The sequence below is a fragment of the Ornithorhynchus anatinus genome, chromosome 3, assembly GCF_004115215.2.
Source record: "Ornithorhynchus anatinus isolate Pmale09 chromosome 3, mOrnAna1.pri.v4, whole genome shotgun sequence".
Lineage (NCBI taxonomy): Eukaryota > Metazoa > Chordata > Mammalia > Monotremata > Ornithorhynchidae > Ornithorhynchus > Ornithorhynchus anatinus.
The window spans coordinates 70,765,203-70,781,053 of NC_041730.1; the positions used below are offsets into that span (position 1 = coordinate 70,765,203).

The window sequence follows — 15,851 nt, forward strand, 5'->3', positions numbered from 1 at the left end:
TTCTGCTATCAAAATGAAAAGATCCTGTCACAAAATTACAGGACTAAAAATGAAACCCACCGGTTTGATTCTCTGTTTTATTAACCAGACCTTACCCAGTACAGTTCTTGAAACAAGGTTTTGGACAGGATTTTCCCCTCAAGATTGTAAAGGTATTATTGGCAGGTAACGTGTCTGTAAAATTCTTCTGTATTGTACTCTCCCAGGCAACTTAGTACAGTGCTCTGTACATAGTAAGTGCTTGAATTCCATTGTTTTCCATATTTGATGCACCTAACTCAGGAGGAAACATCACACATAAATCTAGAGGCTTCTTAAAAGAGTTTGTAGAGTGAAATGTCAATACAGGCTTTGGCAGCTGATAGACAAAGTACATAAGCACAAATACCCACATATTTAAGGAGCAGATTGCACGCGATCATATGCATTATTCTTTGGGATTGAAGGAACCAAAGCACCTGATTCTAACTGGAGACCTGTGACAAAGTTGTCACATTTACCCCCCCCTCTAGACTGTAAGCTCATTTTGGGCAAGAAGCGCATCTCCCAACTGTTTTATTGTACTCTCCCAAGCATTTAGTACAGTGCTCTGCACACAGGAAGCACTCAATACGACTGCTTGATTGAGACGTCAGGGTGAGCAGTGTGAGGTCAGATTAAGACGCATCAAATGTGAAAGGTCCAAAGAAAGCCTCTAGTAAAAAATCGGCACCGAAACAACAACAGATCCGCAAAGACTATTACTTACACAACTCCTAAATATACCTTTCCCCTTGTTACCCAGCTACCTTGGAAGACGGGAGGGAAGGGGAAGAGGGAATATAACCCAATGAATTCTCTCATCCATTTGGCCTCAACACAGCTGACTCTAAAAAAAATTCTGAGAAAACATCAGGATTTCAACTTTGTAAGTGAAGTTAGGTCAAGAATGCATATTTATTTGTAATATTGAAGTGTCCCATTAAGAGAAACATGTTACAATTACCTATAAACATTCATTTTTAACTAGTTACAACTTTTATAGGTATGGAAGGTTTTGGATATTGCAACCACGTCATATATAAAAGGTCAAGTAAACAATATAAATCTGATGTTCAATCTTTTACAAATATGAAAATCACTATCACCTGGTTATCAAATTGTCAAGTATAAATAGTATGAGGTCAGCAATACTTAAGATGAGGCACTTTAACAATCACCCATAAAGGTAGTCTGGGTATGAAACTTTAACAGAAACACCTCTTCATATATTCATCTTGCCCTCGGTTTCAGGCGTGACTTGGGGTCCTCTAGAATGGCTAACGCCAAATCTCTCATTTCTACTATTTCACCCAAGGTCTCACAGTTAGGAAGTACATAAGGAATAAAGACATCACACGCCATTTAATGTGCAATGGTACAGAAGACCGAGAAAACATCTACCACTGCAGAGTTACTTCACAAAGGGTGCATTTTACATTACCAGACTTTCTGTACAGTTTACACAGAAAGTTGTATATTTAAACAGAAACCTCACAAAACCAAAACAGAGCATCACTAGAGCATTCCTAAGAAAAAAGCAAAGTTCCTTAGAGCGGCAGAATTTAATTTTTTTTAATTACCGACACCGTGATTACTTGTGCTGTATATTAAGTTCCTGGTGAAAGTTGGAAATTTCAAGTGAATTCACTGACATTTAATTAAATGAAATTCCAGTGTTTTTAGATTTTAGCTCAAACTGACCCAGAAATTTTAACACTTGGAAGACCAGAGTATGTAGAATCAAAGAACTGTAACAAGTTGTCATAGGAAGAGTCCTTTAAATTATTAGCAAAACACATGTATCTGACTACCCCCCCCAGCCCCGAGTCTTTGATCCTGGATTGTGGTCTTTGTACATGCATTGTGTGGTTGGGTAGCTAACTAAGAACAGAAATTTTTAAAATATTGAAAGAACCTTCAGCTCCACTGTATTAAACTTTGCATTACTTTCAATCTAACCACTCCAATACGTATAATGGGAAATCAAATACGTTTAAGTAAAAACTCTACTGGAGAAGAGAAACAAAATTCTTGCGCAGTGACAGTTAAAGTTAGTTCTTCGAATTTACGGTCCCCTCACCTAATTGGAGGGGATGCGTCATTTTCTAAATCCGATTATTCAAAATATGGTGTGAACTTTACGTAACCATATCCCAGATAACGGTGTCTTCTTATTCTTTAGTAGAAATTATAGCTAATACAGGCCTGGTTCATGTAGATTCAAGTTTTTTCTACAGTTTAGAATGCCCCTCTACAAATGACAATTTCCTCAACTGGCAGTTTAGATTTTCACATTTTAAAAATCAACTGCATCAGCCAAAATGATATGGGATTGATGAAGTTTCAGTCATTCAGTTTGGAAAGAAATGGGAGGGAAAAACACCTTATACACTAGAATGACAAAAATTAAATTTGGTAAAAGTAATGACTTTTATTTACAAATACACGTATCAGGATAACAATAGAAACACTAGTGAAACCATGTGAAGAAAAGCAATGATTTATTGGTAATGACATTAAATGAAACACTGACAGTCTCTGGCTAGTGTCAAGCAATTATCCAGGAGCTGGAGATAAAGTGATGATCCATTAGATTGCAATAAGGCCTTCCAGTGTCTTTTACATCTTAGTGGCTTTCTCCTTTCTTGCCTACTACCTGAGAAACAAAACACAAAAACACAAAAAGCATATTAATATGAATCATTAAAACAAAAGCCCCATTTCTAAAGGAGTCGCTTACAGACTAATCCTAAAAATATCTACCAATTTTTGTCATTCCATCCTTTTCGTCATGCAATCTAATTTAAGTAATGGGGGAACTGTAACACCTAGCGCCAAGGAATTCAAAGGAACTCATGCAATACATTTTTGATGTCCGGCAAGAGATTAAAAAAAAAATGCAATTTTCCAAACAAGGCTGACATTCTAGAAGTTAGCAAAGATTTTGAGTTTCTAAATTGAAGCAGACCATATTTTTCCTTACTATTTTTAGGTTAGTTTAATTTTCAAAAAAGAAGCCCAGAATTAAGACAGTTCGCTAAAACATTTCTTTAGTTCCAAGATGACAGATTCCTAGACTTTCTCTCACACACAGACATGCATTAAATCTACTCAAAAGTGGTATGGCTGACAAATCTGAGAACTACAGATTCACAGTGTTAGAGTAAAACAAAGCGTTTATATTTGCGCAAAGAGGTGGGAGTTTGACAAGGGTATAATTTTCATATGCCCTTCACGATTTTCCTCTGAAATTTGTCACCGAAGACTACGGCATTTTTACAGCGGAAATGTGTCCACGGCACAATAGGACCACGTCACGCAAGTCGCTGTCTCCAAGCCACACTGCCCATGGGAAAAGGAATATTTTGCATTATCAAATATTCATGCAGAGTTCCTGTACAAGACCGGCCTAGAAAATAGGCAAAACTCAGAGCTTGGCCTGGAGGACGTAGAATCGGACCTCGGTCATTACTTTTTGCTTCAGCAAGTGCTTGAAGAAACACCTCTTCTTACTCTAGGGCAATCATTTTAGTTGCTTGGACGATCCTCGGAGGCTCCAAAAGGAACCATAAAAGGAAGATGTACGCTACGCAGCCTTTGATAGGGCATAGGGAGGGGAGGAAGGAGAAACTCAGCATTAAGAGGATGTGGACAGCCACCAGGAGCGGGGTAAGGATAGAAAAATGTATTTCTTGCTTTAAGAACTACCGTAATCACATTTGTTGTCCAATCATTATTTTGGTCATGAAAGCAATGTTGAGGCTTTTGGATTAAGCAATAAAACACCAATATATTAAGTTGTTAGCAGGTGTGGAACAAGAGAGAGAAATCTGCATACTGGGTCACAGGGTGATAGCTCGCAACTTGCCAATGTGTACTATCTGTAAAAAAAAAGAAATTAAGCATGCCAACATGGATTCCTTTCCCAAATTGAAGGTTTTTCTCTCATTTGCCAAACTTACTCTCTTCTCCTCACCCTCCTCCCAGGCACAAAGGAGCTTAAAATGGTCAAAACTGGATTTAAAGATCATATCCCTTGGAGGGAGAGAATAGTTTTGTTTCATTGGACTACCACTGGAAATTGCCATTTTGTAATTTCTCAGTGCCAGAGCCACTTCTGAAAGGGAATGAGAAGAGGGGAAGAAGCGAGTATGGAACGAGCTTCAAACTCAGATCAAGTCCTCCCAGTCTCATTTCAAACTTCCTACACTAATGATCCACTCCTCTCGACAGTCCACCGACACCACTGCCTAGCTCTACTCCTCAACTGCAACTCGAGCTCCCTTCTGGTTCCTCCTCAACCCAACTGGTCCTGGGCTTTTGGGAATGTGGGCTCTGAAGTTTAGGTCTTGATTCCTTATATTAAAAGCAAACACCTAATGAGTTTAGCAGGCTGTCCTATTTGCTCGACATTTTCTTTACTTCCTTTCTTCCTCGTTTGACTACGTTGGAATGCAAGAACTGGGAAAATAACAGTCAAAAATGAAACTAACCCATTGGTTCACAGAATATTTTTACTGGGCACCATCCTAACGTGATACCACATATCTTACGAGAATACAGAGGTTTGCCTTCCCGAACACCAAGAAATCTCCAACACTGAATATGTGACTACAAAAGACAACTATTTTGTAAGTACCCTCAAAATTGCCAGATGAATGCGTCACAGAATTAAATACAAGATGGTGGAAAATATGAATTTACAGTAAAGACCGCACATGGTAAATAAAATTAAAGCACTCAATTAAAAGCACAGATGAAAGAAAGGATTTTTAAGGTGGGTTTTGAAGAAAGAGGTGGTTGATGAAACAGAGGCGTAAGAAAACTGATCCAGGATTTTAAAAGCTGTAGAGAAGGATCTTGCCCCAGCGGCGGTGAGATTGTGGGAAGGAAGAACAGACAGGTGCTAGATGAGCAGAGAAGCAGGGAAGGGAGTAAGGTGAAACAAGGTCAGCCTTTATATTACTTCATATAAAAAAAATCTTCGGCATTTTAGTTCATTTGAGTTGGATTAAAGAGCTGAAAAATAAACAGACAAAAATATTACAAAAAGAAGCAAGTGATATCAATAGCCAGTTCAGAGAATAGAAGAAAGAGTATTTTCATTTCATAGATGAAAACTCATCTGCTTTTCTCATGCACTTCATTTCAAAAAAGCTGAATAGCACCAGTATTGAGACGTTTTACAAACAATGCAATTTCTAGCTTTAATAACAGCAGTGAAAGGACCATGCAATCTCTGTAAGGGTTATCTTGGCACGAAAGGAAAAGCGACCTCTTCTAGTTGAGATGGCAAGCTTTCTGCCATTACAAATGCAAAGCATTGTTTAAAAAATGCTGCCAAACAAACCAGAAAAATACGCTGGAAATTCATAGACCTAACAAAAGCTCTCCTGACACATCTCTGCAACTTTGATGCTCTAATTAGTACAGTGCCCAACAGGTGGCTTATTCTAGTGAACAGAAAGATGTCAAACTCTTCACGATCAAATTAATGAAAAATGACAGTGGATAACAAGCAAGAATACTTCAATGACATGACATGCAATGAAACATAGGACGAGCTCCACCCATTATAGTATTACCTTAAACTCCTGATTTTTGATGACATTCAAAGAAGATTAAACAAACTCTCAAAGCTAAAACTGTCTTGGTCCTGACTAGGACATCAGAACATTTATAGAACAAAGTTAAAACGAGTGTTTCCTACAGTTTCAAGAAACTGTAACCCATCATTTTTGGCTGCTCAATTTTCTATCAAAAACAGTTCTTCAACCTGCTGAATTACAAAGAGCTAATTTAATTCTGTATGGGAAAACATTCAGTTCCATTCTATGTTGGGGAAACAACACAAACACCAAAAATCTACACTCACAAATAACTTGCTTTGCCTATTCGCTTGAAACAAAAGTTCACTTTTATTTCCTGATGAGGAAAACTGAGACAGCAAGGAAATCTTGTGCACTGTGCAAACAACTAAATTTTGAGTGGAATCAATCCTGAGTGCTTAGTGTGTGCAGAGCACTGTAAGAAGCCCTTGGGAGAGTACAATTCCCTACCCACCATGAGCCTAGAGGAGCCCCAAAACCAGGGAGCATGGCCAGGTAGATATAATCACTTAGGGCTCTCAAAGAAAAATTAATTTCAATAGCAAGTTCGTTCCTAGTTCCGTGGACCCCGCAGTTGATACTATGGGGAGGCTTTTCAGAATCCAGAGATTCTATATCTCAAAATAGCCTACATAAGATCACCAACATGGTAGTCAAATATAAATGAGGTAATACTAGGGAAAAAAAAAAAAAACAAGCACGTTTTCTTTGCCAAGTTAGGGGGGAGCTGGACTCATAGATGGTCTTTGAAGTATGGCACAGACGTGCCTCGGTAAAAGCTATCCAGGTTCAGGCAGACTTCATGAGAAAAAGGTATGAAAGATGGAAAAGGGAGGGTGTGATCAGAGGGGCAGTGAGGAAGGTCACTCCATCGGCAGGCAGCGGTGACAGTGATGAGAAACGGGAAGCAAGGAAGGGTGAGGCCGAGCGACGGGGAAGATGCGTGTCCCAGTTCGGCAGGAGGGACGGAAACAAATAAGCAGTCACTTGAAGGGGCTGAAGAGGAGACCAGAGCTGCAGCCCCTGAAAATGACCTTAATAGTAACATTCAGAGCTGGCTAGCTGGAGGAGCACCGTAGCTTAGCGGATAGAGCCCGGGCCTGGGAGTCGGAAGGACCTGGGTTCCAATCCCTGGTCTGCCACCTGTCTGCTGTGTGACCTTAACTTCTCTGGGCCTCAGTTACCACACCAATAAAATGGGAATTAGGAGTGTGAGTACTATGTGGGACAGGGATTGTGTCCAACCTAATCGACCAGTATCTATCCCAGCTCTCATAAAAGTGCTTGGCATATAGTAGGCGTTTAACAAGCACAATAATTATAACTACCTAAAAGGAGCTAGGCTGGCACAGGGAGGTTGATAAGGAAGGTATTATGGTATTTCGGGAGAAAGGAGAGGCGTGAGTACAAGAGTTTCTCTTGCAAACAAAGAACTAATCAAGAGAGACAACGAAAGCAGGCAGGCGGATTAAAAATGTGTTTTTGTTGTTCACACCAAATTTGTCACCGTTACAGATCTCATATTTAAAAATAATGTAGACGTTTAATCTGTTTTTTTCCACCTGTCATTCTACATGACATATCTCAGCATATGATAATTATTTCTGTTACAGCTGAAATTGCTCCAGAGAAAGTTAATTACATTGTGAACTACGGTGACAATATTTGAAAAATGACCACTTTTAAAAGATTTATCATCCATATTTTCAATTTGGTAAAATAAAAAAACAATTTCTTTTAGCATCATCCTTAATAGATGATGAATTAAAGTTCCTAGAACTGTTTTTCCGTTCTCGCCCTGAAAAGAAATTGGAAGAATACGAAAACTACAACAGAATAAAACTTCTGACGGCTCAATTAAATTGCACAAATGAGGATTGGATTCATTGCGCGGGAAGTCCCTCTGCTGGCATTTCCCCTAGAGAAGCCTAGTCTTATTTTATCACCTCTCCGGTCCCCTAGAATTACCGTTAACAACGGCAAAGGGTCCCCCAGAAGTGGGAGTCTGAGGCCCGGGCCAACCTTAAGCACCACCCGGACCCCGATGCTCTAAAATGGGCCACTTCCTTTCATCCTAGATTTAGGATAACTACCGTCTATCCCTCAAAAGGGCATATATATACACACACCGCCGGCCCAAACCGCTGCTGGCTCAGGTCTCAGAGCCTTCCCTGGTGAAAAGTCGGATTTGTCAGCTTGCTCTGGACAGAGAATACGTCTGACAACTCTCCGCTATCTTGTGTTCTACTAAGCGCTTTAGTACAGCGCTCTGCACGCAGTAAGCGCTCAATAAAAACGCACCTCTCGAAATGGGCACACAAGGGTGTATCAGTACCTGTGAATTAGTAGTGAAAAGTACACTGCCCTCAAGTAAAGGGACAGATACGAAAACTAAAAATGCAATCGCAACCAAATTATTCCAATGATATTGCGTCACACTATATGTGTCCAAATTTAAAACTTATTTAATTACTGTCATCTGAGGCAACAGTCTACATATAAAGACTCTTGAAATTTCTAGGAGCTTTAATTACTCTTGATCTCTAACTTTTTTAATGAAAATTCATTTTTTAAGACTTTTGGCAATGACCCATCTAAATATTCTAAAGTCAATGGGCCCAGAAGTTCCTTGTTTTTAAGTTGTCATTGCTGTGAAATATGCATTCAATTTGCTGTTTCCAACAGGTTTCATTGCTTGTCACTTGTCAACCTTCTCGCTTACCACCTTGCCCAACCCTCCTGCTATTATTTTTTGGATTTTTGCTTTAACTCCCACTGGTAACTATAACTAAAACACAAAATGGAAAAGACGCATCTGCAAAACTCAACGCTATTTAAAACAGTCAGCAGAGTGATAAACACTCTTTTGATTATTATTTTTTATAACAACATCGAATTTACTTGGAGGCTGCACTTGAGAACTCTGATCTATATATTCCATCTAATGAAAAATGGCACTCTTCATGCTATCCTGAATGAAATTAAAAACAAGACCTTTTTCCATCGACACGAAGCATTTAAAAATACAAACTGTACAGATTTTAAACACACAGAACATGCATCGCTAGGGTTCTCACTGCTGAACTTACTCTTTTGAAGTCATTCATATTTGTTGCCTGCACTGGAGTCCCAATAAATGTAAAATATGAAACTCTTGTCGTTTCCTCTTCACCTTGATTAGACTGGACAAATAACTAAATAGAGAAAAATCAGAAGTTTGGCTTTTATTCTTCTGGAAGCATACTAGACAGTGTTTTTCCTCAAGGTTCCCTTTAAATCATTATCTTTCAAAAACACACAGGACAGAATGGTATGCAATGGCCCACAAGTGGCCCATGACCACAGTGTCACTACCTTATTTTCAAGAATAGGCATCTTCTTTGTACTCTTGACTAATCATACCCACTAGGGCTTATTTTTAGCATAGAATGATTGATAAGCATTCCCATTCTCAGAGTGATACACTCAAGGGAGGAGCAGTGTGGCCTCGTGGACAGAGCAAGGGCCCGGGAGCCAGTGCCTCCACCACTGGTTGGCTGTGGGACTTGGGGACTGTGGTTTTTCGGGGGTCCTCTGCTAGTGGTGTTGTCCACAGTAGCAGCATGGGGTATTGTGGGCTGTTGGCAACGAGTACCTCTTCTAGCCAAAGGATTTGCTTGAAGGCCCCAGAGGTGGGAAAACACTAATAATACTCTTCTTCCAAGGGCCAAGATACTCTCCAAAAGAATCAAAAGCCCTGGGATTCTTTATGTAATTGGTTAGAAACAGCAAGCCCGTCAAAGACTGTCTCATCTGTTACCGATTTGTGGCTCAGTGGAAAAGAGCCTGGGCTTCGGAGTCAGAGGTCATGAGTTCGACCCCCGGCTCTGCCACTTGTCAGCTGTGTGACTGTGGGCGAGTCACTTCACTTCTCTGGGCCTCAGTTCCCTCATCTGTAAAATGGGGATTAACTGTGAGCCTCACGTGGGACAACCTGATTACCCTGTATCTCCCCCAGCGCTTAGAACAGTGCTCGGCACATAGTAAGCGCTTAACAAATACCAACATTATTATTCCAAGCGCTTAGTACAGTGTTCTGCACATAGTAAGCACTCAATAAATACTACTGAATGAATGGCCTAGTGGCTAGAGCATGGGCCTCGCAGTCAGAAAGATCTGGGTTCTAATGCCCGATCCACCATTTGTCTGCCGGATGACTTGGGCAAGTCACTTCACTTCTCTGAGCCTCAGCTCCCTCGCCTGGAAAATGGCGATTCAGACTGCGAGCTCCATGAGGGAGACAGGAACTGTGTCCAACCTGATTCACTTGTACCTACCCCAGCCCTCAGTGTAGTGATTGACACATAATAAGCACCTAAATACCATCATCATCAACATCCACTCACTCACGTCTTACATACTGTGTTGCTGGCAACTTATAGCCACATATCTCCCGCCCTGTGACCGTAGCTTGAGGGCAGGGTCACATCTTTGACTTTATCGCAAATTTCCCCAAATGCCCATTATTGTGCTCTGTCCGCAGATGCCACTCATTCCATCGCGGTCGATGGAACGCCGAGTACAGCAGTCATCTGGTATTCACAGGGATTCGGATAGAGAAAGCCCCGCCAACGTGGTGAAATGACAAGTACCACTTACTCGTCACTGGCCAGAATTTATCGAACAACTCAAAGCCACCTGGACCGTTCGGAGGGTGCCGATGGAGGGGGCCCACATCCGTTCATTCGATCGTATTTATGGAGCGACTACTGTGTGCAAAGCACTATCCTAAGCATTTGGGAGAGTACAATATAACAATATAACCAGCTCCTGAAGAGGCAGGACAGAGGGAGCCGGAGATCTGGGTGAGCACGCAGCAGAGGCCGGGGACTACATGGGTCCCGTCAACTGGGAATAGGTCAAACCGCACACCAGAAGTCTCACGAACGCAGAGGGACCACTGTAGATATCAGGAGCCGATGCACTCTAAGAGACCCTCCTCAGTTTTACCCGAATGAGGCAATACTTACAGTTACACTATTAACGTTCTGAAATTTAACATAGCGAAGCTGGACGATACCATCTTCTTTAATATCATCTTGTGTTAGTTCCAGGGCTTGAGTTGGCTCGCTTCTTTCCGCTTCTTCAAAATCCATAGACCGGGGAAGGTTGATGAAGATTTTCACGTACTTGGGTCCTTGACCTACAAAAAGGCAGAGCAAAAAATCACACACACCCTAATTTTCATCACATTTAATAATTTACTGATAAGCAATCAATGGCATTTATCGAGTATTTACTGTGCGTAGGGCTCTTGCACTAAGCAGGTGGGAGAGTACGACACAACAGATTTGGTAAAACACGTTAACTTGTCCACCTGAAGCTTACGCTCTAGAGAGGGGTGGACTTTATTAGACACAAACTGAATAATACCTTTCCAATTATGGAAATATTTACGGAAGGAAACCTTTTGGTCATTTCTTATATGATTCTAAAAGTTTCTTGGACCTTTTCAAAATTTTATTCACATATACTTTGCAGAATGTGGGAATTTCAATACCATATTTGGCATATACAACTAAAGGATGCCCTTCTTAGGGAAAATAATCACTTAAAATTGCTCTGCCTCTTATGGCCCCACATATTAGGCTACCACCTTATTCATTCACTCAATCATATTTATTTAATGTTTACCGTGTGAAAAGTACTGTACTATGCACTGGCGGTGGGGGGAGAGAGGGGCGGGGAAACCAACACCTGCATAAACCAACTGTACGTGTGTGGTTTTTTTTTTAACGGCATTAAGCGCTTACCATGTACCAGACACTGTACTTAGCACTGTGATAGATATAAACTAGTCAGATTGGACACAGTCCATGTCCCACATTGGGCTCACAATCTTAATCCCCATTTTGTGAATGGGATGATTTTTTTTTAATTTTGAACCTTAAATGTTTCGTAATTTGGAACATTAAAAAAAGGTCATACTATCATTTCACAATTTCCATTTTTTAATAATATAAACGATTCTTGAATTCCAAAATGTAAACATTCACTCCAATATTATGGGATATCTTTCAAAAACAATTATAGACTAAGGATGAACTGCCCTAAAAGTAATTCCCTTAATATTTTAGACCCCAATTAACAATTCTAAAACCCACAAATACCCTCACGGGCCCTTTAACTGTGATAGAGACTAGCAGAAATCAAAAATCATGAGACTAATTTTCCTGACCAGAACTTGTATGATTACTATAAATTAGACAAATATGCTCTAAAATTTAAAAAAAGAATGCACATCTTTGTTTTCAATCAAATTTATTGAGTGCTTACTGTGTGCAGATTACTTGGGAGAGTACAACTCGACGACAGACACATTCCCTGCCCACAACGAGCTTACAGTCTAGAGGGGGAGATGTGAACAAAGAGAGTAAGTAAAGGTGATGCAGAAGGCAGCAGGAAAAGAGGAAATGAGGGCTTAGTCAAGGAAGGCCTCTTGGAGATATGCCTTCAATAAGGATTTGAAAGAAGGGAGAGCAACTGCCTGACATTCCAGGCCAGAGGCAGGACACGGGCGAGAGGTCAGTGGTGAGACGGACAAGATCAAGTGAGTAGGCCGGCATTAAAAGGAGCAAGATGTGCAGGCTGTGGTATAGGAGAGTACCAAGGTGAGGTAGGAGGAGGCAAGATGACTGAATGCTTTTAGGCCGATGGTAAAGGGTTTTTGTTCGATGCGGAGGTGGATGGGCAACCACCGGAGGTTCTGGAGGAGTGGGGAAACCTGGCCTGAACATTTTTGCAGAAAAACGACCCGGGCAGCAGAGTGAAGTATGGACTGGAGTGCGGAGAGACACAAGGCAGGAAGGTCAACAAGCAGGCTGATGCAGTAATCAAAGAGGGATAGGATAAGGGCTTGAATTAACGTTGTAGCAGTCTGTGTGGAGATGAAAGGGCGGATTTTAGCTATGTTGTGAACACTGAACCGACAGGATTTGGTGACAGACTATGTGGGTTGAATGAGAGACAGAAGGATAATGTCAAGGTTATGGACATGTGAGATAGGGAGAACGGTGGTGCTGTCTACGGTGATGGGAAAGTCATGGGGTGGACAGGATTTGGGTGGGAAGATAAGGAGCTCTGTTTTGGACACCTTAAGTTTGAGGTGACGGCAGGTCATTGAAGAAAAGACATCTTGACGGCAGGAGACCCCGTGAGACCCCCGAGACAGAGAGATATCAGGGCTGGGGATGTAGATTCGGGAATCACCTGCATAGAGGTGGTAGCTGAAGCCAGTGTGGCCGATCGGTTCTCCAAGGGACTGGGTGTAGATGGAGGATAGACGGGGACCCAGAACTGAACCTTGAAGGACAACCTCAGTTAGGGGGTAGGGAGGCCGAGGAGGAGCCTGCTAGAGAGACTGAGAATGATCAGCCAGAGAGATGAGGAGAACCGGGAGAGGACAGTGACAGTGAAGCTGAGACTGGATAATGTTTCGAGGACAAGGGGGTGGTCGGCACTGTCCAAAACAGCCGAGAGGTTGAGGAGGATTGGGATGGAGTAAAGTACAGCACGACAGTAGTCTATAAAAGTACGAATGAATGTAGCGTATCCCCCGTTTAAAAAGAATCCCTGTGGCACTGGGAAATGTAGGTTTAGCCACAGGAGCGATTTGCATTGTAGCTTGAGTACCTGAATACCTGAAGGGGCAGACTTCAGAATTCGCCAGGAAGGTTCTACGGTTTGTTGCTACACTGGACACTGAAACACTTAAATCTGCTTCTCAGTGCAACATCCTATAGAATTTAAGCCCCGGGTACTTTAAGATTCTGCTTTTTCTCTTCCTAGGCAATTTACTGTGCTCAGTCTGCAACTAGTTTTATATTTTTCTTTATTTTATATGGTAAACTTGAAACAGATGGAGAAAGGTGATTTCTAGGTAGAGATCTGTCTAGACAGAGGTTAAATCAAATTTACCATTCCACCCAATCTTGCAATTTTAGCCTCATGGACATATCAAATTACGTGTCGTATCCTTAACGCATCTATTTTACTCCATTAGTTCAAAAATATGAGACTAGGGACCTATTTTTTGCTTTTACTGTGTGCTTCTAAGAACTTTGTACATTACAGTACAGGGCTTGGGAGTCGGAGGTTGGGAGTTCTACTCCCGGCTCTGCCACTTATCAGCTGTGTGACTTTGGGCAAATCACTTCACTTCTCTGGGCCTCAGTCTCCTCATCTGTAAAATGGGGATTAAGACTGTGAGCCCCATGAGGGCCGTCAATATCTTTTATTTATGCCAGCGCTTAGTACAGTGCTTGGCACATAATAATCGCTTAACAAATACCATCATTATTATTATTATTATTACTCTGCACCCAGGAGGGTCAAGCACAAATATTTACCTAGGGAGTATTTGACACTAAAGGAGCTGAAAACTGGCTTAATACACAAAAAGGAAGCAAGGCAAAATTGTAGGATGAAGAAGGGCCATATTTGAAAATCGGGATGGAGGGAATGAACCTGACAAATTTTCCAAATTCACTGTCAAGAAACTGAAAGGCAGACAGTTATCATGGAAGGCCCTCTTATGGAATTCCTTCCTTGAATCAGTCCAGGAATGCCCCAGTAAACTGGGGTTTTGACACAGGAGATAGTGGCGCTGACGGAGACGTCTATGACTTCCAACAATACTTGCCCAACACAATCACAGGTTTGGCTTTTTTCCTCAATATCTGTGGCAAAGGCTACGCTGGGAAGGTTAGGGGAGGAACTCTAATTCAAGGGACTTAAAAATCTAAACAGTAAACATAAGAAAACCTTCAAAATACTTACCAGGTGGGATTGAGCCTCCTAAACATGCTTGTCTCCAGGATCATATATCCTGATCGGGTCTTATCCCCCAACGCCACTTCAACACTTGAATGCCATGTCTTCCCTAACACTGACTCCTGAACGTGTCCTCTTTCCCTTCTGGTCTCCCCTGCTAGACTGTTAGCTTCTTGAGGACAGCGATCATATCTACTTACGTACTCTCATAAGTGCTAAGAAGAGTTCCACACAAAGATACTGCGTACTTAACATATATATATGTGACTGACAGTGCTTTTCCCCAGAACTCAATTTAGAGGTTGATTCCACATGCCATTTCAGAGTATGTCTCTAATTCCGTGCTTGAAAATTTGCCGCTGTATACTTTGTTGTTGAAATACGAAATAATGCAAGGATCTACTTCAATTTAACAGAGACTAAGAAACCATCTCTTGTACCATTTAATATTGTATTCTTGCTCTTTTCTCCTGTTCCCATTATTTGCAAATAATTTATTTCTACCTATCTCCTTCACATTGTAAATTCCCTGAGGGTAGGGAACGTGTCCTGTGCTTTCGCTGTACTCTCCTAAACATCGAAGTGATTCTACTGAGTAACAAATGCCACCGACTGAGTACTTAAGTAATTGTGGTATTTCTAGAGCCAGGGTAGGTATCGTATCGGATAACTGGATCCAACACCGCTCTTTTCCCACACAGAATTCACAACCTAATGGCAAAGGGAGAACACGTATTTAATCCCCGGTGTACAAATAATGGACAAACTGAGGCCCAGAGAAGTGAAAATTGTTCCTATTGTGCCTCACAGCTTCATGGCACTTGTCACCTGCTCCTGTCCCTACAGTTGCTTTGGCCTTCTAGAAGTGCATAAAAAGAGGAGATGAACTTACCATTATCAGGGCCTTGAAATTTCATAGAATAAAGCTTGACAGGCTGATTGAAAGCCACAGTAATAAGCAGCTGTAGGGAAAAAAAAAACTACCATGAACCTAGTTGGGCGCACACAGACTATTGTAGACAGAATTCATTAGAAGGAAAAAAAAGTCCCAATTTCTCCATTCATATAAAGTAGTGAATATTGTGAAACATTGTGAATAACTGTTTGAAGTGTACAAATTATATAAACCACTGACAAGGGTGTACTGGAAGACATCACTAGGTAATAACGCTATCTTAAATCTAAACAACAAGAACTGAATAACCCATCTACGTTGCCTCTTCATAACTCTGATGGTTCCCGTCACACTTTCCTCACTTACCTCCACTACAAGTTTGTACTTTTCCTGAATTGAAAAGTGAATGCTGCACACACAGATTTACACGGCTACAAAAATTAATTCAGCTGTTTACCAAATAGCCGTAGAAGTTACCGAAGAGGTAGGGCTGCTCCTATGTCAAATTCCAACCC

The 15,851-nt window shown here is 41.2% G+C and overlaps 1 protein-coding gene across 3 annotated transcripts in view; it reads right to left on the bottom strand.

The window, feature by feature from the left end:
• Positions 1–908: 908 nt before the first annotated feature.
• Positions 909–15,851, bottom strand: part of TXNL1 (thioredoxin like 1) — a 45,611-nt gene continuing 30,668 nt past the window's right edge. For 2 of the 3 annotated variants that reach the window (XM_029060027.2, XM_029060029.2), the window contains exons 5-9: positions 15,334–15,403; positions 10,640–10,812; positions 8,720–8,824; positions 3,860–3,902; positions 909–2,677 (exon numbers count right to left, since the gene is read on the bottom strand). In XM_029060027.2, the coding sequence (XP_028915860.1) occupies positions 3,864–3,902; positions 8,720–8,824; positions 10,640–10,812; positions 15,334–15,403 (387 nt within the window). In that variant the 3' untranslated portion in view covers positions 909–2,677; positions 3,860–3,863. The remainder of the gene's footprint in view (positions 2,678–3,859; positions 3,903–8,719; positions 8,825–10,639; positions 10,813–15,333; positions 15,404–15,851) is intronic. The other variant, XM_029060028.2, reaches the window with a different exon arrangement.